At 39.2% G+C, this 23,168-nt stretch overlaps 2 protein-coding genes across 3 annotated transcripts; both read left to right on the forward strand.

The window, feature by feature from the left end:
• The first annotated feature begins 803 nt into the window (after positions 1–803).
• LOC136665126 (uncharacterized) lies at positions 804–9,410 on the forward strand. Of its 2 annotated transcripts, none has more exons than XM_066642705.1 (6): positions 804–890; positions 3,285–3,408; positions 4,276–4,761; positions 4,854–4,889; positions 6,703–6,777; positions 6,860–9,410. In XM_066642705.1, exons 2-6 carry the CDS (start codon positions 3,392–3,394, stop codon positions 7,902–7,904), a joined length of 1,659 nt encoding a protein of 552 aa, XP_066498802.1. In that variant the 5' UTR covers positions 804–890; positions 3,285–3,391; the 3' UTR covers positions 7,905–9,410. The 2 variants fall into 2 exon arrangements, with proteins under 2 accessions (XP_066498802.1, XP_066498801.1); XM_066642704.1 differs by lacking the exon at positions 804–890 and adding an exon at positions 2,713–2,828.
• Positions 9,411–10,234: 824 nt separating this feature from the next.
• Positions 10,235–20,399, forward strand: LOC136665097 (apolipoprotein L2-like). Its single transcript, XM_066642656.1, has 6 exons — positions 10,235–10,330; positions 10,569–10,647; positions 15,540–16,127; positions 16,672–16,707; positions 16,815–16,913; positions 17,611–20,399. Exons 2-6 carry the CDS (start codon positions 10,631–10,633, stop codon positions 18,458–18,460), a joined length of 1,590 nt encoding a protein of 529 aa, XP_066498753.1. The 5' UTR covers positions 10,235–10,330; positions 10,569–10,630; the 3' UTR covers positions 18,461–20,399.
• Positions 20,400–23,168: the final 2,769 nt, after the last annotated feature.

Here is a 23,168-nt window from a genome sequence, read left to right on the forward strand (position 1 = left end):
TACTCCTCCTGAGCTCTACAGGAAAAAAGAGTTAAAAGCATAGTATTAAAAGGACAATTTGTATTATATTAAAAAAAGAAACAAGAAAATAAACATGACAAGTTTGACTTTTGACTTATGACTTTGCTGTGTTCACAATTGCTAACATAGAAATCCCCATCTTTAAATTTTCTAAACTAAAACTCACATGTAATTTTGGATAAAATATTATCCCCAAGAACATAACTATTTGATGCACATACTTCTGCAGTGTTTTTTGCTGATAGGACTCATAAAGTTTGTAGTGATGGATAAATTCTTCTCACTTGCCATTTTTAAACTACTGAATGTTTTAGGTCATTGTTTTTCAGTGAGATTGCTATTGTAATTTTAACACTACACAACAGTTACCACAAAATTACAAAAGATCAGGAGTATGTTGAGTAACAGTTATACATTGTCTAAATAGTTATACACCTAATATATTCAGATTGTTTGTTGTAAATTATTACCACAAAAAACATGAAACAAAATGTAGTGCTGTAGGGTCATTATGCTCAATGCCAAGCTTCAGCAAGAGAAGTATTTCCCCAGCACTGGCCTATAGAGCTGTGGAAGTGACAGAGTGCCATTCAAAGACCTCTGGGATGAGATGGAACAGTGTTTTTCATCCAGAACTAATCCAAGAGCTGCTCCTGACCTCACTAAAGTTCTCATGTCTGAATGACATTAAAACATAACAGCACTTTTATTAGTTCTTCACGGATTAATATCAGATATGTTTTACCTGTCTTCCCAGGGGTTTTCTCCACCACCATGACTTGGTTTAGGGTCTTCGCACACCATCATGTCTCAAGTTTGTCTTGGCCAGGAGAAGAAGATCTGAGGAGCAACTTGTTATATTTATTCAGGTACTGGCTCTTAAGTAAACAATTGATGTGTGGTTTCAACATGTACACACCCCTCCACAGTTACTGGCACACCTGGTAAATATGAATAAAAAAAGCTTAAAAGAATTTCACCATTTGGTGGATGAGTTTAATGTCACATTGAAAACACGGGAAATATCTACAATTGAAAGATTTTATTCTACTGGTGTACACCAGTCAACCAATCACCATAAAGGTGCCCTTTGTAGTTCCACAATCCTTCACTGGTCAGGACCCCCAAGAACCACCACAGAGCAGGTATGATGTGGGTGGTGAGTCTTTTTCAGTGCTGCAGTGACACTGACGGTGTGTTAGTGTGAGTTGTGCTGGTGCGAGTGGATCAGACACAGCAGTGTTGCTGGAGTTTTTAAACCCCTCAATGTCACTACTGGACTGAGAATAGTCCACCAACTAAAAACATCCACTTTCTAAATAATACCTGCTCTCTGTTGATCTTGTGGTGGTCCTTAATTTGAAGAACAGGGGGCGGGGCAACAGAAGTACAGTGTGTGATTATAGAACAATGTAGACAGTGAGTGTAGACACAAAGAGGTTTTATTAGTCACTAATTCCTTTTCTGAGGTAATGTTTATATGGTGCTTTGTTGTCCAGATTAATGATTGATCCACCGAGTTATGAGTGTTAGCTTTTGATTCATGCTTTCATACATTAATACATCTTCTGTAAGCGCTTCATCCTGATCAGTGTGGAATAATTGGGAACAAGGCAGGAAGCTGCTACTGACTGTCTACACAATGACTGAGCAGGTTTGATCATCTCACACCGTGCTTAATTTTCATCTGGTTGTTTTCACCACTTCTGCTAAAACCAGTTTGTACCCATGAGAAACCTGACTTGAGGCGTGAGGAGACACTTCTGAAAGAAACCACACAGGAAACTGTCTCAGAGCTCACACTGCACAATCATACACTATTTCTTCATCACAACAACACACTCTCATAATCTGGAGATGATCTTAGAGTATCTCACAGATACTGAGAGATATAATTTTTGAACAGAATGATTCTCTCAAAAAGTTTGGTCCAAAGTGGTGAGTCGAGTCACAGTCACTTTTAGGTGACATTTAGGTGAATGCTCCTGCTTATAGCGCAGCGCTTCAAAATGGTGGAACTTGAATATTCTATCAATTTTATTCACTCTTGTCTTGCCTCATTCCAAACAGGTAGTGTCGCTTTTATACAGTTTTATACTTTTATACAGGGTCCTGGGGTTGTGGGTTCGATTCCCACTCCAGGTGACTGTCTGTGAGGAGTTTGATGTGTTCTCTCTGTGTCTGCGTGGGTTTCCCCTTGGTGCACGGTTTCCTCCCACGGTCAAAAAACATACGTTTGGTAGGTGAATTGGCGACTCAAATGTGTCCGTAGGGTTACAGCCTGGGTTTTTATCAAATCTGAATATTTCATCATCTATAAATATCAAGTTTAAAAAATCATACAAAAATGAATTCAAATTCAAATGTAAACATTTCATATTAAATATATTTAAAACATGCAAAATTCAGATTTTAATATTTATGTCATAGATTTAGCTCCATACTGACCTTAATTTATTCTCATGAGTCATCACATCCTCACACAGTCTGACCGTTGTTATTAATGCAGGGGACTGTGGAAAGTGAAACTGACAGTGTTCTATTTAAACCCAGAACTTAATAAGAGCTTCTCACACACTCAGGGACTAAAAAGAGTAACAGTAAGTACTTACATAGATTTAGCTATCACATGGTATATGCTCATCATATAATTATTTATTACTTTATATATTTAAAGGGATATGAATGTGGGGAAAACCAGTTCTCTCTGGTTGATTATATTGCAAAGTTAAGCGTCTTTTAGAGTGGAACAGTGTTTGAGGGGAAAAAACGACTGTTGGTGGTGCTGGCTGAAGTTTAACTTGTTTGTAAGTTTTTATTCACTGTATGAATTACCACACAAATTCATTTGTAACTCAAGTTGTTTAGTTCTGTAGCACTGTCGGTAATGCAGTTAACCGTCTCCCTGTGGTTTTTGATTAAAATTCTTCTCTGTATATTTATGTTGCTTTCCATATGAATATGACCAGATGTTGTTTCATTGTGGCCATGTTTTTGCAATTGTTGTTTGCTATTATTTTTTTTTTCATTTCCTTATAGCATTTGCAGTGTTATTGCTTTGGATTCTGTGTTTTGAGTTCTTTATTGGAGTCTCTTCTTGTTCTGATTAAGTTTTAGTCAGTCCACTGAGACTGGGCTATGGACTTGCTATGAAATCTGCTTTTTGACAACATCAGAATGTAAAATATATTGTACCAATAAATTTCAAATGGATCTAAAACTAGAAAGCATGCTGAAATTTACTCTTCCACGTGTTTATGCAGTCTCAGTCCAGTGCAATCCAGAGGAAAGCACTGCCAGGAGCCTATGATTTCAGCTCAACTGGTATCAGAGGGGCAGTGAAATAACATCCTCTACCATCAGATGTGAAATGGATTCCACAATCAGGTGTGTAAAAGGCTGACTGTGTAAAAGACTAAGATGAGTATGTTAGATTATGAAAAAGCTATGCTGTATTCCAGCAAGAAAAAAATTGAAGGTCACATGCTCAAAAGAGTGTGTTGTAGTGCTGAGAATTAAATTAATTATTACACAAATAATTATTTAAAGGAGTTATATTACATTCCATGTGTCATGACATGCCAAAACACACTTATTTTGATATTAAGTTATATATTCTAGTGTGTGATATTTTTAGCAGCACAAAAGGGACCTACACAGAGTTATGGTTTAGGCTTTTATTGTATATAATAGTATATATATAATGGTATGCATTATGTCAGGGCTCAGTTCTCATAACACTGAACATGGATTGTGTTTGCGAAAAAAAGTCCTGTCCTTCAGTATAAACAGCCAATCAGCTTACTGTTAATGGATAAAGTCCCGCCCTCCAGCAATAAGAGCCAATCAGATTGCTGATTAAGTCAACATAAGACTTTAGGGCCTTTATTTACATTTTTTGTTGGTTCAAAACATTGTTTTATTTGTAAATTTTGCTTGAAATTAGAAAAGGACATTTTATTTAGAGTATTTGTTATTTATAATATTTATAAATCTTGTTGAAATATATTGAAATGTAATTGAAAGTGTAATTTGATTTGAAATTCCATTGTTAACTACATATAATGTTGCTATAACTACAAGACTACTTCAATACGCAGGATATGGCACTGATCATATGCAGGTTGTACATTATGTTCTGGACCTTTTCTCTAACTGGACCTTAATGAATTTTAATTTATTACCCCTGTTCTATATAATGTTTTAAATCTTTTTAAAATGATTTCTAAAGGAATTACTCATCTTTTGCCACAGGGAGGAAGAATTGCAAAAGTACGTCTTAGTGACCCTCAGGTACATAAGAACTGTGAAGGACTTTTGTGACAGAAAACAGGAATGGATTCTTCAGAGGGAGACAGAAGTGAAAATGATGAGAGACATCAAGAGCCGCTCAGAGAAATTCTCAGGTAATTTCAAAAAGCAGGCACTGAAAAGGGAGCTGGAGGTGGTCCTTAGGGATACTCTGGAAGGACTAGGTGTACTTCAGCTCTTTCTGGATGCAGTGGAAGAACTAGCTGTTACTTCACTGTTTGTCTTCATGGATGAGAGCATCTTGATGCAGAAGGTGGACACTGTGGAGGTCAGAACGTTCATTTCCACGGCCAAAACTATGTCACCACTCCTCATCCTCTTCAAGAGAGATGCAGGACACTTCTTCTTACCAAGCATGGCCAATGTGGACGTCCACGCCTTCTATCTGGAAAAATACATCTCCATCACCCAGCTTCTCTGCGAGAGAATGTGAGTAATTCTGTTATAATAAACACACTAATCACAGTGTGGGAATCCTTCAGAGTGTTGTGATTAATCTAAAGTCAATTCCTTCTGCACAGATCTGAGAACATGCTGGATGTTATAGGTGTTCAGAGGTAAGTGTATACACATCATTAAACCTTGCAAGACCACCAGAAAGCATGTATGATTTAGCTACTGTATCATTCCCAGCACTGCACCATGGTCCACATATTAGCATCCAGTGAGAACAATGCCCTAGTAAGCTTGCGCACCACACACTAACCTTCCATTACCTTGTCAATGTCACTGCAGCACTGAGAATGATCCACCACCCAAATCAAACCTGTTCTATGGTGGTCCTGTGGGGGTCCTGACCATTGAAGAACAGAGTGGCCTTTGCAAACTTTATACTTCTTAGACTCGTTAAACACTGTGATAGTAATTTACTATTAAGTACATCTTGGGTCCAAATTGCCCACATTTTAGTTCATAAATATATTTTAAATACTTTCACTGTGTTATAAGTGTAAGATTATTACATTACAAGTTTACATCTAAGTTTGTATGACAATTTGTACAACAATTAATGTAGTACACAATTATATTTATAGGTATATAAAATCCCACTTATAATTATAAAGTGTAATATGAAATAAGCCGTTAAATACCATTCCCAGGAATCCTAAATGGTGTAAAATGAATATCTGGCAACCCAATTGAAAAACTTCTTTCCCTAAACCCAAACCTAATCATAAACCCAAAAGTAACTCTAAACCTAACCTGAAGATTTAACTGCAGAGTCTACAAACTTAGTTTTGTGTTTTGTTTTGTTTTTTTTGCTGTTACTGACAAGAAATCTGTGTTCATATTTCTTCTTTGGGTAAATAACAGAGCTTGAGTGTATGTAGTGAAACAAAGCCAACAGTGGATGGGGGCTCACCAAGTGAACAAAAAATAACTACAAATCATTATGATGAAGTAAAGTGTCCTCAACGTACAAATGACATTTTAGTCATGTATGGTGTTTTAGTTTTATTAGATTATCTATGTTTTATACATTTGCTATTCCACTCCAAACTACAGTTCAAATATACTCAAATACACATGTATAAGGCAATAATAACTAATTGTGTTATGTATAAGGGAAGAATAACTAATTTTCCACAATAAGCAAAGGTATGTTTGAAGGGATGGCTTGAGGTGGAAGGAAGAATGGATTCCACAAAGTACCAGAACATCTTAGATGCCATTAACAAACCATCTGGTAAATGAATGAATATGACTAATATTCTACAACAGGATAATGACCAATAATGTACTATTCACTATGAACAAGCAAAGACACACACACAAACACACACACACACAAACACACACACAAACACACACACACACAAACACACACACATACACACACACCCACACAAATAAATAAATATATATAAAAGAAAAATATAACAAATAAGCTTTTGGGACACTCCTCACAGTCCCTTGACTGAAACATAGAACATTTATAGATAGACATTCTAAGTTCATTTCAGAATTAGAGGACTACTACTGAGAAAGTGGGGGGAAAATCCCACCTTTAATAAATGTTTGTAGTTGTTTCCAAATATGTTTGCAATCTGTGATTTCTGCTGAAGCTGATGTTGGTAATTACTGATGCTCTGAGGTACTCAAATTTTGCATGAGACAATTTGATGATATTGATTTTTTTTTTATGTTTATGTTATGAAAGACAGAATAACAGTGCATTGAGGTTTTCTGAATATATAGTTTTTATTCTATGTTTGATAAGCTACTGAGGATGTTTACTACTTCTATGTAAAAAAAAAAGAAAACCCAAACAAACACACACAAAAAAACCTCATATCACTTGGCTAGAGGTGTCACAATTTTCACATGTCTACACAAATGCTTTCTGTCCTATTATTCATGGTAAAACAGCCAGCCTCCATCGAGGTTCAGTTGGTTCAGACATTGGCGCATCAAAGCTTCAATAGAGCAACTGAGCAAAATCAGGTAAGAGAATTAGACCCCATGTTTAACTCAGAAGAATTTGTGGCATTAGAACAATTTCCTAACCTTAATTTCCCTCTGCCAGAATGGACAAGTGTTTTAGGCTGATGTTCTTATTTAACGGAAGAGCTCAGGACTTCATTGAGACATACAGTGGGTGCCGCTCTGAGATGTTCCAGTTCTTGTCAGACTTTGAAGGGACTGCTGTTCAGTTGGACAAGATGAAGAAGGGCTCCAGCATCTCCACTGTAGCGGGCAGTTCAGTGGGCATTACTGGTGGTGTCTTGTCCATTGTGGGCCTAGCTCTTGCTCCTGTAACTGCCGGAGTGTCCCTGGCTCTCACACTTACCGGAGTTGGGTTGGGGGTCACCAGTGGCCTCAACAGCTTGGTGACAGGCATCACTGAGATGGCTGTCAATAGACATCATGGGAAAAAAGCTAAAAACATCTTCCAAAAGTTCATGGAGCATGTGCAAACTGTCCAGGGCTGTCTAGAACAGGGAAGTAATCAGTGTCTTAAATTAAGTGTGAATTATGGTAATATTGTCCCTGTGGCTGGGAAAGTGATCTCTGGAGCTGGAACAGTAGGCAAAGGTATAGACGCCATTGTGGATGGAACATCAGCTGTGAAGGCTCTCCAGAGTGAAGAAGTAGCTATGGCTGCAGTCAACATGGGTCTTCAAGATGCCAAAGCAGCACAAAGTATCCCCAATCTTGCTTCAGACCTTCCTGACATTGGGCAATTGGCTAAGGGCACACCTCTGGCCCTTTCCAAATCAGCCAGGGCTGGGTTTATTACTCTCAATGCACTCTTCATTGGCCTCGATGTTCTGTTCATTTGCAAGGAAAGTGTGAGTTTGGCCAAAGGAGAGAAAAGCGAAATATCTCAGGCAATCCGCTCCAGATCGGCTCTGTGGCACACAGAGATAGAGGCGTGGGATAAGATGTATGACTGTCTGTGTGAAGGGAAAGCCACCTTCCAGAAAAACCTTGAAATACTCAACCAATCATTTACAGTTTTGGAAATGATAAAATCAAAAATGCAGAAGTGGATGAAGTGCATTAAAAGGATTGCATGCAATGTTATTAATTACTTAAACCTAAATGCATTAATTGAAAATATGAGTTAAAATGCCAGAGTAGCTAAAGCACATTAAATAATTAAAGTTTGATAAAACAAAAAAACAGAGAAGATTACAAACCCCTTTTTTAGAAAAGTGTGGAAATTTTGTAATATTCGCAAATTCCTGATTCTCTGGTTTGTTTTGTACTGAACCTTTCATTTAACATTTAGAATTTGACACCTGTGACACACCATAAAAAAGAATGTTTATAGAAAACACGTCACACTGTTTTAAAGCATTATACTGTAATTGTGAATATAAAAGGTATAAAATGAGCATTCACCAAAGTCTCAGTCTTTGCAGGCAATGGTGGGTTGTGTCCCAGAATTCACACAATCAAAGACAGTGAAAGAGTCCAAAAGATTATTTATTAGTACAAGGCTGCAAAGCATTTAGGTCTCTTATTATCAGCCATATTTAATGGAAACCACTGTTGTCCCAGCATTTTTGGAATGTATCGTATCGGCAAAACATTTTAATGTGTTTATATTCACAAAAACAATCAATTTCAATGTAAACTGTACAGATATTTTCTTTTGTACTGTCTTTCAGTGAAATCAATATTCAATTGAATGAAAATTAAATCACTGATACTTGCTTTTAAACCCAATAAAAATTTTGGGAAATGGTCTTTTGTAACTGCTCACTGGCCAAAAATCTGATACACTAGTCTATGTGGCAGTATATGTCACGTACATGCTGTTCAATACGTAGACGAAAGCACTCAGTTATACAGTTATATCACTATATATTCTCAGAAAATAACAGATATCATTAATACTGTATAACTTCTTAGGCTGAAACAGTCTTTCCTTTTAAGTTGTCTTTGGTTTTCTAATGTGATCTTATTATGAAATATATCTATGAATATAATGTTCTGTCTGTTAGTTTCTACATGATTTATTCTATTATCTATTGTAAGATATTTGTTGGTCATGTGATGTAACATTTGCATTAAAAAATAATTTGCTTTTCTTAATACATGAATCACTGAGACACATTTTAACTTCATGAGCTACCTTATCATTTTCAATCTTCACATTTATTCTGCATTGTGATTTATGTACCAGATGCTCCACTGTGGATGAGGATAACCATGTAAATGTATGGAATGGATTTTGTATCATGTCCCTGTTTTATCTCACCTTTTATTATCTCACACTGTATTATATTTTCCTTTGTGTACATCATACACACAAATGTGATCTAACAACCTGTTGGACAAACAATAAAGTGTCATACATGTATGTGGAAGCAAACAAGACCCAATAAATATAAAGTATGAGTCTGGCTATGGATCAGATATAAGAATTGTTTAAGAAAGTATCATGATTTTGAATTTACCCACTCTGTATTTCCTTGGAGTATAACAACATCATGTTGTCAATGTGAACAGCTCACAGCAATGGGACACAACAAGTCTTGCATTGTGTGTATGGTGGAGTGTTAGGTCTCGTGGTGCTGTTTGTCTGCAGCAGCTGAAGTCAGAACATCTGTTCTTCTTTTCTAAATGTAGTTAAATGCAAATAAATTGTTAATAATTTGCAGAAATATTTTTGTATTTGCCATAATTCTTATATAAATATTTTAATCCAATATCCAAATCCCCTATATACAATGTCTACCATTTATTGTGAGATTAGATGTTAGGTATACATTTAGATATATTAGAAGAATAATTTATGTACAGTTTGTGCTGGAACTTTTTTGCTGGATTTTAACCATATTTAATTTGTTCCATGACTAAGTAGGATTTCTCAGTTAGCCTTCATGGTTGTTCAAACCTTTCCATATGCAAGCTCTAATGTGATGTCTTGACCAGAAATGTAAGTGTCAGATAGACATTCAGGCACCATTTAATCCTAGAGTAAATGCCATTACATTGGATTCATAGAAGAAGAAGAAGAAGAAGAAGAAGAAGAAGAAGAAGAAGAAGAAGAAAAAGAAACACTTTTATTGATCACCATAGGTACTCAACCCCCAAACACTCCCAGGTGGCTGCCCGCTGTTCCAGGTGTGTGTGTGTTTACTGCTCCTAATCACTAGGGTGAGTGTGTGTGTTTACTACTGGGTTAAATGTCAAATTTCATTGTACAGTTGTACAATGATCTTAAAACATTCCACTTATTCGCTCATTCACTTTCCTTGGGAGCAGGGCTTAAGGTGAGTCACCCCCTCAGTCTTTTCTTTTTCACGTGTTTTTTTTTTTCTTTTTTTTTCTGGACTAGGATTGGCTGCGCCAGTCGGTAGACAAGGTGTGAGTTAGCCAATCAGCGCGAAGAGGTGTGGCTTGGCAGAAGAAACAACAATAATCCCAGGCGGTGGTATGAGGTTAAAGAAAGGAAAGCGAAACTTGATGGACTTTATTAAACAGCTGGAAAGTCAGGCTTAAATTTCAAGTCTGGCTTTAGCCTCAGAGCTGAGCGTTGTCAGTAAGTGTGCATTCTCTGTTCCATTCTTAAACTTGTTCACTTTTTTGTGAGGGATAGTTCTGAGAAAAACATCTATTGAAATGCTTTAAGGGCATGACATTATTTTTATAAACGACGACAACACCTGAAATGACTGAATCACTGGAAGTTATTGTTGTGGCGAGTTTATTGCCCCCAGTTTTAATGAGAACAAAAAAAGTTTAGTGAGGAACCTTTTATCTTCTTTTGTCTGCGCCAGATAGAACCAGGATACACATCTAATGAAGAACTGAAGAGAGAAGAACCTTGAATTTACATCCAATGGCGACCACAGTCAGGTTAGTAGTTTAAACTGATCTAGGTTTTTCAAAGCAATGCATTTGTGAACATAAAGTGAGAGTTCATAACGTTGTTTTTGAAAATTCAAGGGGTCTACATTTTAATGTATAAATAATTAGAGCTTAACATATCTCTATTAATTCATAAGAAGAAACTTAGTGTGTAAGTCATAATTATCACTATAAAAATCTAAATAAATGTGTATATTAAAATTTGGAATTCCCTGATGTAATAAACATGGAGAAAGTACATACTTTGTTGATTTCCAAAGTGAGAAGTCGAATGCAACTTATGTTTAAGACTGAAATTTAGAAGAAAATGCATTCCAACAGACAAAAAAATAAATACATAAATAATAATAATAATAATAATAATAATAATAATAATAATAATAATAATAATGTACAAAAAGGAATAAAATAACAGTAGGGGTTTGATAAACTATACAAAAAACAATACATGTAAATACTGATTCTGTAAATACATAGTTGTATTCAACTGATGAGTCTTCTTCATGTTCTTTTACTTCATTATTTAATTTTTAATTAATTAATTAAAATTTTTACTTTTTAATTTTTACTGATTATTTCATGTTGCGGAAAAAAAGGGTAACTTGCATCTGACCGCCATTTTGTTTAAAAAGGGAAACAAAAACGAAGTACGGTCTCTGAATTTGCACAGAATCCACTCTTTCTATTGTAAAGTAACTGTCGGCAAATTGATGCCTGTCAAAATAAGCCTTGTCCATTTTAAGTGTGTTTTCTCACATTATTAAATTTATGTTTTTTTTTTTCATAACGTTAGCCCAAATTAAAAGTGGCTAAAGCAACATTCACACAAAACTGTTGCCGTCAAGGCTTGAGATACTGTTTCTTAAGCCCAAAATACTAGAATACAATGATTTACTGATGTATTTTGTCCCAGATATTGTCAGGAATGACATTCTCATTTGTAGATACATTCTAATCTGAAAGGAACTAAGAGTTGAATGTACAGATCATAAGATATTTTATATTCTTTTATTGCTCACCTGTTTGTGCAGACCAGGATTAGGTGGTGCCTTTGTGTGAGTAAGAGATCTATTAAAAGGTGACAAATTCAGGTGTGGTGCAGGGTTTCAGGAGTTTTGGTGCTCTCCCAATGACCTCTGTAGATGTATTTGATTGGACACGTGTAAGTCTGATAAGATATATGGTTGTTTGCTCTCCTCAGTAGCCTGGACGTTTCCCTGAATGTTCAGACCTGAACCTGTATTTAAAGACCTGATGTATCATGATTTTGTTCCATTGTTCTGCTGGGGGACTTCAACGCTCACGTGGGTAATGACAGTGAGACCTGGAGGGGCGTGATTGGGAGGAACAGCCCCACTAATCTGAACCCGAGTGGTGTTCAGTTATTGGATTTCTGTGCTCGTCACAGTTTGTCCATTACGAACACCATGTTCGAACATAAGGGTGTCCACAAGTACACCTGGCATCAGGACACCCTAGGCTGCATTTCGATGATTGACTTTATAGTCGTATCATCTGACCTGCGGCCATATGTTCTGGACACTCAGGTGAAGAGAGGCGCTGAGCTGTCAACTGATGACCACCTTGTGGTGAGTTGGATCAGATGGTGGGGGAGGATGCCGGACAGACCTGGCAGGCCCAAACGTGTGCTGAGGGTTTGCTGGGAACGTTTGGCAGAGGAACCTGTCAGAAAGATTTTCAACTCCCACATCCGGCAGAGCTTCGACTGCATCCCGGGGGAGGCTGGTGACATTGAGTCAGAGTGGGCCATGTTCCGGACCTCCATTGTTGAGGCGTCTGAATGGAGCTGTGGCTGCAAGGTTGTCGGTGCCTGTCGGGGTGGCAATCCCCGCACTCGGTGGTGGACACTCCGGGTGATGGGGGCTGTCAAGCTGAAGAAAGAGTCCTATCAAGCCTGGTTGGCTCAGGGGACTCCGGAGGCAGCCGACAGGTACCGAGGAGCCAAGCGGCTTGCAGCCTCGGCAGTCGCTGAGGCAAAAACTCGAGTGTGGGAGGAGTTCGGTGAGAACATGGAAAACGACTTTCGGTCACCTCCGAGAAGTTTCTGGCAAACCGTCAGGCGACTCAGGAGGGGAAAGCAGTTTTCCACCAACACTGTATATGGTGGGGGTGGGGAACTGTTGACCTCGACTGGGGACGTCACCAGACGGTGGAAGGAATACTTCGAGGATCTTCTCAATCCCACCGGCACGTCTTCCGCAGAGGATGCAGAGCTTGGGGACCCCGGGGGGGGGGGGGGGGGGTCTCGTCTATCACTGGGGCTGAAGTGGCCAAGGTGGTAGGGAAACTCCTTGGCGGTAGGGCCCCGGGGGTGGATGAGGTCCACCCCAGGTTCCTCAAGGCTCTGGATGTTGTGGGGCTGTCCTGGTTGACACGTCTTTGCAACATCGCGTGGACATCAGGGGCAGTGCCTCTGGACTGGCAGACTGGGGTGGTGGTTCCCCTTTTTAAAAAGGGGGATCGGAGGGTGTGTTCCAACTATAGGGGGATCACACTCCTCAGCCTCCCCGGTAAGGTCTATGCAGGGGTACTGGAGAAGAGAGTCCAACTGATAGTTGAACCTCGGATCCAGGAGGAACAATGCGGATTCCGCCCCGGTCGTGGAACACAGGACCAGCTCTTTACCCTCGCTAGGATCCTGGAGGGTACATGGGAGTTTGCTCAACCAGTCTACATGTGTTTTGTGGATCTGGAGAAGGCATTCGACTGTGTCCCTCGGGGTATTCTGTGGGGGGTGCTCAGGGAGTATGGGGTACTGGGCTCTTTGTTACGAGCTATCCAGTCCCTGTACAAACAGAGCAGGAGTCTGGTTCGTATGGCTGGCAGTAAGTCCGACTGGTTTCCAGTCGGATTTGGACTCCGTCAGGGCTGCCCGTTGTCACCGGTTCTGTTCACAATTTTTATGGACAGAATTTCTTGGCGTAGCCAAGTGGCGGAGGGTGTCCGGTTTGGTGGTCTCAGGATTCCATGTCTGCTTTTTGCAGATGATGTGGTCTTGTTGGCTTCGTCGAGCCGGGACCTCTGGACTCTCCGCTCCGCTCTGGACTCTCCGCTCGTCCAGACATCCGCAGGACTCTCCCTTAGAGACAGGGTTAGGAGCTCGGACATCCGGGAGAGACTCGGAGTGGAGCCGCTGCTCCTCCACGTCGAGAGGAGCCAGTTGAGGTGGTTCGGGCATCTGGTTCGGATGCCTCCTGGACGCCTTCCTGGAGAGGTGTTCCAGGCATGTCCAGCGGGGAGGAGGCCCCGGGGCAGACCAAGAACACGCTGGAGAGACTGTATGTCTCGACTGGCCTGGGAACGCCTCGGTATCCCCCCGGAGGAGCTAGAGTCAGTGGCTGGGGAGACGGAGGTCTGGATTTCTTTGCTCCGACTGCTTCCCCCGCGACCCAGACCCGGATAAGCGGTGGATAATGGATGGATGGATGGATGGATGCATCATGATTTCAGGTTCAGGTTCTAGTGACACAGATTTAAGATTGATACCCATGTAATTTCTGTATCTGCCTGTAGTGGTCAAGGTTTAGAGGTTGAATGCTTTCTTAGCTTTATAATTTATATTTATAATTTATAATTAATGTTTTAATATGGCCTTTCAGCAGCATTTCAGTCAGTAATTTCCCCAATAAAGCTCCTTCACTTTATGAAACAATCATCATACTGTCACCTACTGGTCATTAGTGCTGTTTCTAGCTCTTGGCATGTGAAAGTGAGATTTCTCATTATATGTTTTTTATTGTTAACCTATAACAAGATAATGCTCATTTAATGGGTAGGACAGTGTAAAATCTCATAGGCACGGGTCAGATTATTAACATATAGTTTCTCAAAGCTGAAATCTTGATATTTGCTGGGACTTGTTCAAATAGCCACAGGTTGATAGCTGTATTTGTGGCCGGTAATCAATTCAGCACAGAGGCTCCTCCATTACTTTAAACCACCAGCAGATTGGGTCAGTGATAATAGGACCTCATGACTCTTTTAGTGCTGTTCATAATTATTATATCATAATTATTTTTAAAGGGCCATTTACTGCCTTATCATCAGTGATTCTGTGTCCAAATCCACCATCACCATCACCATGATTGGGATGAACCAACTGAATGTTCAGAGGAGATTAGATATATAATAAAGAACTTGTGTAAGGAAGGAGATATATACTACTCTTCATTTGTTTATTTTTCAGGCATTAAGACCAAATTATTAATTTTTCAGCTAAAATCAGACCACTATGTGTTTAGTGTAGTGTATGTTATCTTTTTATTTATATTGGGAGACTTGCTCTGAAGGTCAATCTCTACATGGAGCATGATGTTCTCCTCTATCTCAAAAGGCATACCACTGCATGGTATCTACTCGGCTTGCCTTGATTCTACTTTGTTCTAGTTTGTTACCTGTTACCTGGAACAGGGTACATTTTTTTACCCTCTGCTCACTTGTGCTCCCAAGCGAGCCAGGTAAGGGCTAAATGTGATGTGTAAACTTTGCAGAGCACTGACTGGTCAGATAGATAGGTCTACATGGCAAGATGGAGACATCCAGCAAAAATAGGCTTTGGTAAATTCTTTTTGTAAAAAACAAAAAACAAAAAAAAAAAACAATGAGTAAGCAACCCTCTGTTATGATTTCCAAAGCCTGTGGTTGCCATTACTGATGTGTTGTGCAATGTCTCTTGCTACATTTCAGAAGGGAGATATGAGTTGGTTAGAGTTGGTACCATGCAGTGTAAGAAAGCTTTAAGGTTTGTTTTTTGATGGGAATATATTTGTTATTCTAGCAAGTTTTGCAAAGTTGCTTGGACTTGTAGAGACTGTACATCTGTTGTAAAAACTGTACTGATTTCACTGTCTTCTTCTTAGAGAGAAACTACAGGAACGACTGCAGGAGTACGTTTCAGACACCCTTGGGGACATCAGTACAGTGAGGGACTTCTGCGATCGAGAAGTAAAATGGACCCTCCAGAGGGAGACGGAGCTGGACATGATGAGAGACATCAAAGACAGGGCAGATCAGATCTCTCTACAGTTTGACCACGTAAAGAACGCAGAGAACAAGGCCAAAGCTTTTGGGGAGTACGTCTGGAATGGCCTGACCCAAGTAAAGGCAGACTCTAAAAGGGACGAGCTGGAGAAGGAGCTGGGGGCAGTTCTGAAAGACACTCTGGCAGGTCTGGAGAAACTTCAGTACTTCCTGGACGCAATAGAAAGGCTAGCGGTCACTTCGCTGTTTGTGTTTGTGGGGGAGAGCTTCCTGCCAAAGAGGGTGAGTGCGGCAACCGTACGATCTGTCATCACCACGGCCAGAATCGTGTCCCCACTCCTCGTCCACTTTAAGAGAGATGGCGGCGCTTTCTTTCTGCCCAACCTGGACAACGTGGAGGTCCTGGCCTTCCAGCTAGACAAATATATCCGCATCACACAGCAGCTCTGTGAGAGATTGGAGAAAAAGTTAGTGCTTGATCTGCTCAGTATCAAAGATCAGTGGTAATCAGTTCAAGGCCTTGGTGATTTTGTCCTGCACAGTTTGGGGAGCATTCTGCTCAAATGTATCTGCTTCATAACTTCAGATAATAACCAGCTTTGTACATAGCTTGAGTGTGAAAATCACCAAACAGTGCTGGACACTGGCCCTACACAACTAGACCTGAAGACCCCTAGATAATATGTTGTATATTTTCACATAGTTATAGTAAACGTGTAGACAATCTTTTTTTGTGTTCCAGGTGCTCCACTTCCTCCCACAGTCCAAAAACAAAAGTTGGTAGGTGCATTGGCTGTGTGAAATTGTCCCCACTTGTGACAGGGCGAATGTATGAAGCCATGTGATTGACCCAAGCTCTGTCCAGGGTGTGATCTTGTAATCTAGTGATTACAGAACGAATGAACTGTATGGATGAACACATGTAGAAACACTGTAAACAACGGTTTGCATTTATGGTTTTAGTCCAATTACTACAGGCACTTTTGAAACATGGTGTATTTGTCTCTGCAGGTGCATGGGCTTATCATATTCTGGAAGCAATTATGAGTAAGTATTCCTAGATTTACACTAAACTTTCTTTTCTTTAACCTTTAACCTATGTTAACAACTCTACACTAAATTTTCCTGATCTTAAACCTAACATTTCATTACAGATGGAAAAGTGGTGGCTCTTCACTGAAGTTCAGTTTGAACATGAGCGAGGACGCTTTGCGGAAACTGAATGACCACTTGGGTCAGCTAATCAAAATCCGGTAAAGACCTTTCTTCTGTTGTCCAATTTGGTACATTTTGCGGGCACGTGCTGTGTTTATTCTCATGGGAACTCTTTATTTAAACCCTGCATTGTAACAGGAACTATGCTGTAAACATGTCATGGCAGATGTCAAACATCGTGTCATATGTTATTTCTGGCAAAGAATTTTCTAGTTGGCCAGTAGTAGTCATGTGATTTGCTGTCATATGCAAGATACACCACAACAAAATTTAGAAAGAAACGTATAAGACAATAATAAAAATATACAAGGATTTTACAAAATAAGTTAACAAAAAAATGAGATTATATTATGTACATATGAAAAACACTGACAGTTAGCCTAGTAATTTTACAGCTAGCATTAATGCTAATGATAAACTAATCTGACCTATTACAACTTATATTAGTATATGACATGACATGCTTGTCAGTAGTGCAGTTACATTTGACATATTTAAATGCAATAGAATGCCAGACATAGATTCATTTAATATTTGGAGTGTTGTCCAAGGACTCTTATTGGTAATGTACATTGTTCTTGCCAGAGCAGGGTATTGAAGTCTAGTATGTTGCATGGATGTTGCTACGTTATGTAGCAGGATTCAAACAAACTAATTCCACTTACAATAATATTTGACCCCAAATTGAAAACTATGCTTTTTTCTCCTGTTGAATTGTGCACTTTCCATTTTCAGGATGGACGAATCCTTCCGGCTGACGTTCCTTTTCAGTTGGGATGCTCTGCACTTCATTGGCTTATTTAATCAGCGTCACTCCAGGATGCTCAAGTTCTTGTCAGATCTCGAGGAAGCTGCTGTCCAGTTGGACAAGATGAAGAAGGGCTCCAGCATCTCCACTGTGGCAGGAAGTTCAGTGGGCATTGCTGGGGGTGTCTTGTCCATTGTGGGCCTTGCACTTGCTCCTGTAACTGCAGGAGTGTCCCTGGCTCTCACACTCACCGGGGTTGGGTTGGGGGTCACCAGTGGGGTCAACAGCTTGGTGACAAGCATCACTGATATGGCAGTCAATAACTATCATGGGAAAAATGCCAACAACCTCTTCCAGAGTTTCATGGAGGACATGGAGAAGATTTTGGATTGCATGGAGCAAGTTGCCAGCAGTGAGGGTCCTAGAGTGGACCCGGAAGTGATTGCTATGGCAGTTGGAGCTGGGAAAACTCTGAAGGTTGAAGAGGTAGTTAAGGCTGCAACCATCATGGGTCGAGGCATCCCCAACCTTGCTGCAGACCTTCCTGACATTGGGAAGCTGGCTAAGAGCACTCCTGTAGCCCTCTCCAAATCAGTGAGAGCAGGAATGATAACTTTAAACGCACTTTTCATCGGACTTGATGTTTTTTTAATCTGCAACAACAGCATCAGCCTCGCCAAAGGAAGCAAGAACCACGTGGCTCAGCTTATCCGATCCAGATCACTCCTATGGCGTTCCGAGCTGGAAGCATGGGAGAAGATCAGTAAACTTCTCTGCAGAGGGATCTGGAAGTTCAAAAAGAGCCACACAATTCTGGAGCAACCATTCCGGCCTTAGAAAAGAATCCTATCCACCAGAACTTATTCGGTAGAAGTGAACTTGATTCCATACTTTAAGGACCAATCTCATTCCCAAAATCACATCCCATTTCTATTCATGGGTTGCAGGAACCATCTCTCACTTGTCACTCACTTTAAGAAATAAGAAAAAAGTTACAGGCAGATAGTCCCAATAAAATTGTAACCTCCAAGTATCTATTCAGATTATTTACCCTGCAAACTGAAGGAAAAGAATTTGTGGCTTGTGACTTTAGTCTATTACACATTAAAATAAAACATGAGTGATATAACATGATTGCTAAAACTTATATATGATGTGAATGAATAACTCACTCAGATTCTGTCACAAGGGCAGAGTTATTCATTACAGTCATGTTAACATGTTAACAGTTTTCCATTAGACTCTATGATGAAAATGCTAATACAGCTAACAGTTGATAACAGTCTTTTTCTCTTCCTTATGCAACAATGAGAGATCATTTACTGCCCTGATGCAAAGGGGCAATGGGCTCTTGTGCTTGTGTGTTGAGTGTTGTGAGACTCTCTCCAGCACATGAAGAGGAGCTGTGTATGAGATAAATGTATTCATCTTTCCCATCTGTTTACATTAGTGCTACACTCTGAAACCAGACAATTGGTCCCCAATATGGCTAGCACACCACAAAGAAAACCATATGACTGGAACCCATGGATTGGAATAATTATATTCAACTAATCAGGACCAAATCAAATGACTCTTTATTGTTACTTTTTCAGATGTGGCTATTATTATGTGTATATTCAAATTCTTAGTATTTTTTTTTTACCTTGATCCTACACTGCAGCCAGCACTTACTGCACCTTAGTCATAACAGTACACACCTATACACACCAGAACAGTCACTTCCAAAGCCAAAGCAACCACATGCTACAAACCACCTAGCAACTACTTGGAATGCCATATTGACTGGTGTTTATTACAACAAAAAAAATTTCAAATTAAATGTGCCACAAAACCCAATACAGCCGCTAACACACAGGCCCACGGTCTCAGAGTCCTGGGTTGGATTGTTTCATTGGGTCTTTGTCAGTGAGGAGTGTGGTGTGTTCTTCCTCTGTCTGTGTGGGTTTTCTCCAGGTGCTCCGGAATCCTCCCACAGTCCAAACACACAAGTTGATAGATGGACTGACCACAGGTGTGAGTGAATGTGTGAAACTGTATAAGGTTGTGAGTGTGTGAATGGCTGGATAAGTGAAATTATCAACAGTTGTGAGTGAGTGACTGAGTACGTATGTAAGTATGTGAAACTCTCTACACCAGTGTGCATGATTGGGTGAGTGTGTGACGACCTGTGAGGGACTGGAGCCTGGGTGTGTTCCTGCTTGTTCTAAATGATTCCTTGTGGGCTCAAGACCCACCACAACCCTGAACAGGATGAAACAATTACAGAAGATTAATGAATGAGTGCATGAACGGACTAATGATTGAACAAATACAACAAAAACACTACCTATGGCCATTCAGTACTCTATAACACATCAATTTTTCAAACAAGTTAAAAACAATGGCTCTAACTTTTCTATGCAGACTTTGTTGAGCTAATTCATTCTAAATGAAGCTAACATAGACTAAGCTTATTTATTTTTCCAACTTCATTTCATTAATTTTCTTCCCGATGTTTCAGTGTTCATCAAATTACATTGTGTTCTTGATGGTCTTAAGAATAAGAAATCTTAAAAGATGTTAGCACTGAAGAGTGAGAAAGAGGCTTTTGCTGCGATGGTGGTTTCAGTTTACTGTCATCTGAGATCTGAAGAACTGATTTGGATTTCCTGGTTTTCCTGTAAAACCTACTGTACATTTATTTTTAGCTTGTCAAAGAAATACATTAAACTGAAACTTGTTGTTTCTTCATGAAAACTGCATCAGAATTTGTGCTGATACAAATGATTTGTGCTCATACAATTTTCAAAACTTTTACAATAAATGAACTTCTTTTAAGAAAGTTTTGTCATCTCTTTTTCTCCACAATAAGAGTCTTGCTGCAGCTTTGTTTATGGTTTTATTGGGAAATGCAGGTTATGAATATGGACTTTTTCTCTCTCAGCATTATTGAGGTCAGATGCGGATGCTGGATGATTTGTTTTGGATCCCGAACCCCACTCCTTCACTCTTGTGCATTTATTAAAATGTAAATCTTACAGAAAATTCCACAATATAAACAATAACAAAAAATCATTCATATGGTTTCCAAACATTCGTCAACTCATGTAGCATTTCCATAATATAAAAGATTAATTATTAACTGCTTTGCATATATTTAACCACCTTCCACCGTGTTCTTAATTGCTCAGGATCCAGTGCTGTACAACATTTGTCATGTGACTACATTTACAATTTGCCATAAACCATAGAGTCATTTACATAACAGTGTTAAAATATGAATATGTAAATGTGTGTATATATGTCATTAATCATTATATACAAAGGTTATGCATTTCCTGGAACCAAATAACAGCCATAGAGATTTTATTAAGGCAGCTATACACAGGAGACAACGTCAGAGAATTTTTCATCTGCATTTCTTCTCCATATTCTTCTTGTCCCTGTTTTTCTCTCCTTTACTGTGTCTTACAACAAATCTGAAGTTGTGACATTCTGCTGGACATCTCTTCGTGCTGAGCTTCAAAACCTGTTTAAGGTGTACAGTAGAGACACGTGGAATATAAGATTACATACCAAAATACACAATATATCACTTTGAAATTATAGTAGCAGCTATCACAAAACATGTAATGGAAATATATATTATTTACCCAACATCTGTGGCATGGTTGCCCTGCATACTTTGTTAAGAAAGGTCCCATAAGAACCCATAAATGTCCCATAAGTGCTCCCCAGGTGCCAGGGATGGCTGCCCCCTGCTCTAGGTGTGTGTTCACAGCCCCTAGTGCACTAGTCTGTGTGTGTGTTCACTGCCACAATCCACAGTCCACATAACACACGTTGGTAGGTGGATTGGCCACTCAAAAGTCTCCCTGGGTGTGAGTGAATTTGAAGTACTGGTGCCCCCTACAGGGTGTGTTCCCGCCTTGCGCCCACTGACCAGAAAATGAATGAAGGCATCAATCAGTCAATCTATGAATTTCAACATTTAAAACATGGTCTTTGTTTTGTCTTTGGTTAAAATAGTGTTTGAATGATTACACATCATTGCATTTTATTGACATTTTGCTCTTTTTTGGGAATGGACTTTGTAGATCAGAGATTAGAAACCACTGCTCGCTGGTTCATCTTTGATAGGCTCGCATATCTGATACCTAAAAATCTCTGCTACCAAAGGTGAGACGTTTAATTTTGTTTTGTTTGACAACAGCGTAAATCTGAGAGAATCATGTTGGGAGTGAGTTGAGTAAGAAGCCAGTGAACATGTCTCCATGTCTCGAGAATATAAAACTCATCTCCCTCTTTCCAATAGTGTTTGAAATGAAAAGCACCTGCAGAGTAACCACCTACATTTAGAAGGCTGTATAACACTTCTGAGAATTATTGTTTTTTTTTTTTACATGTGAAAACTAGATTCTGTACTACCAGCAGGTCAGAGGAAACAGAGACTGAGCACTGGCGCCAGCTGAGCGAAAACAGGTTTGAATATCTCCTCAACTACCTGTGAAATTTTAGCTTTTTAAATTTTATGTTCTGTCCCACTCAACACTAGTTCATGTTTCTAATCTTTTAGAACAGACGAGTCTTTCAGGTTGGCGTTTTTATTGAATGGTCAGGAGTTCATGGACATATTGGGGGTATTTTGTCCATCTCTTGTTTTGAGAAGAGTATTGACCACTCTTCACAGATATATATATAAAATAAAATGCAACTAAAATGTCCCTGCCCCCTCCAGAGTGTATTCCCGCTTTGCACCCAATGATTCCAGGTAGGCTCTGGACCCACCGCGACCCTGAATTGGATAAGGGTTACAGATAATGGATGAATGAATGAATGAATGAATGAATGAATGAAATGTCCCTTTAAAGTACTGGGCTGAATTTCCCAAAGGCTTCTGAGAACTAAGAACATTGTTAAATGGTGGAGCAAGCATTACATTAAACGCGCTCTCTCCCAGCTAAGATTATCTTAATGCTACCACGTTTTTGGGAATGTGGGCCCTGATAAGACAGAGGGAAGAAAGGGAGAAAACCAGACTAAATTGTATGCTTTCATTTTCAATGTTACAAAGTAGAAAAATAAACATGTATCATATTTGTATGTACATATATGTGTTTATTTTTCCCAACCAAGAAAATGAACAATACAATATTTTGTTTGAGTTTGTTAGGGTGTTGGCTTTAGTAAATAAATCAATAAATATGTAATTTCTTATTTGATTTTTATCGTCACACTGAAATGGATTAAGCTAAAAATAGATGATGACTTCTTTGTTCATTGTTGTTGAAATTATAATGGAATTAATCCAGTTAGTACAGGGAGCACTTATGAAACTTTTGTTCATTCCTACATACATATAAAAATTCAGAGAACACCGATGATGGGGTACTTCATATATCTTTAGCCCCCATTTTTCATTGATCACATTTCTCTGTGTATGCATAATTGAACGATTTCACAATAGTTGAAGTTTAAAGAATCTGAATTCATTAATTTAAGTAGAGCCCCACAAACTTGTGGACATTTGGCGTACTATGGAATTTTCAGATTGTGTTTTGTC

Source organism: Hoplias malabaricus, chromosome 13, assembly GCF_029633855.1.
Source record: "Hoplias malabaricus isolate fHopMal1 chromosome 13, fHopMal1.hap1, whole genome shotgun sequence".
Classification (NCBI taxonomy): domain Eukaryota; kingdom Metazoa; phylum Chordata; class Actinopteri; order Characiformes; family Erythrinidae; genus Hoplias; species Hoplias malabaricus.

Coding starts and splice junctions, on each gene's coding strand:
- LOC136665097 (XM_066642656.1), top strand. Junction 16,128..16,671: donor TGTGAGAGATTGGAGAAAAA/GTTAGTGCTTGA, acceptor TTGTCTCTGCAG/GTGCATGGGCTTATCATATT. Junction 16,708..16,814: donor TATTCTGGAAGCAATTATGA/GTAAGTATTCCT, acceptor ATTTCATTACAG/ATGGAAAAGTGGTGGCTCTT.
- LOC136665126 (XM_066642705.1), top strand. Junction 4,762..4,853: donor CAGCTTCTCTGCGAGAGAAT/GTGAGTAATTCT, acceptor CCTTCTGCACAG/ATCTGAGAACATGCTGGATG. Junction 6,778..6,859: donor GAGCAACTGAGCAAAATCAG/GTAAGAGAATTA, acceptor TCCCTCTGCCAG/AATGGACAAGTGTTTTAGGC.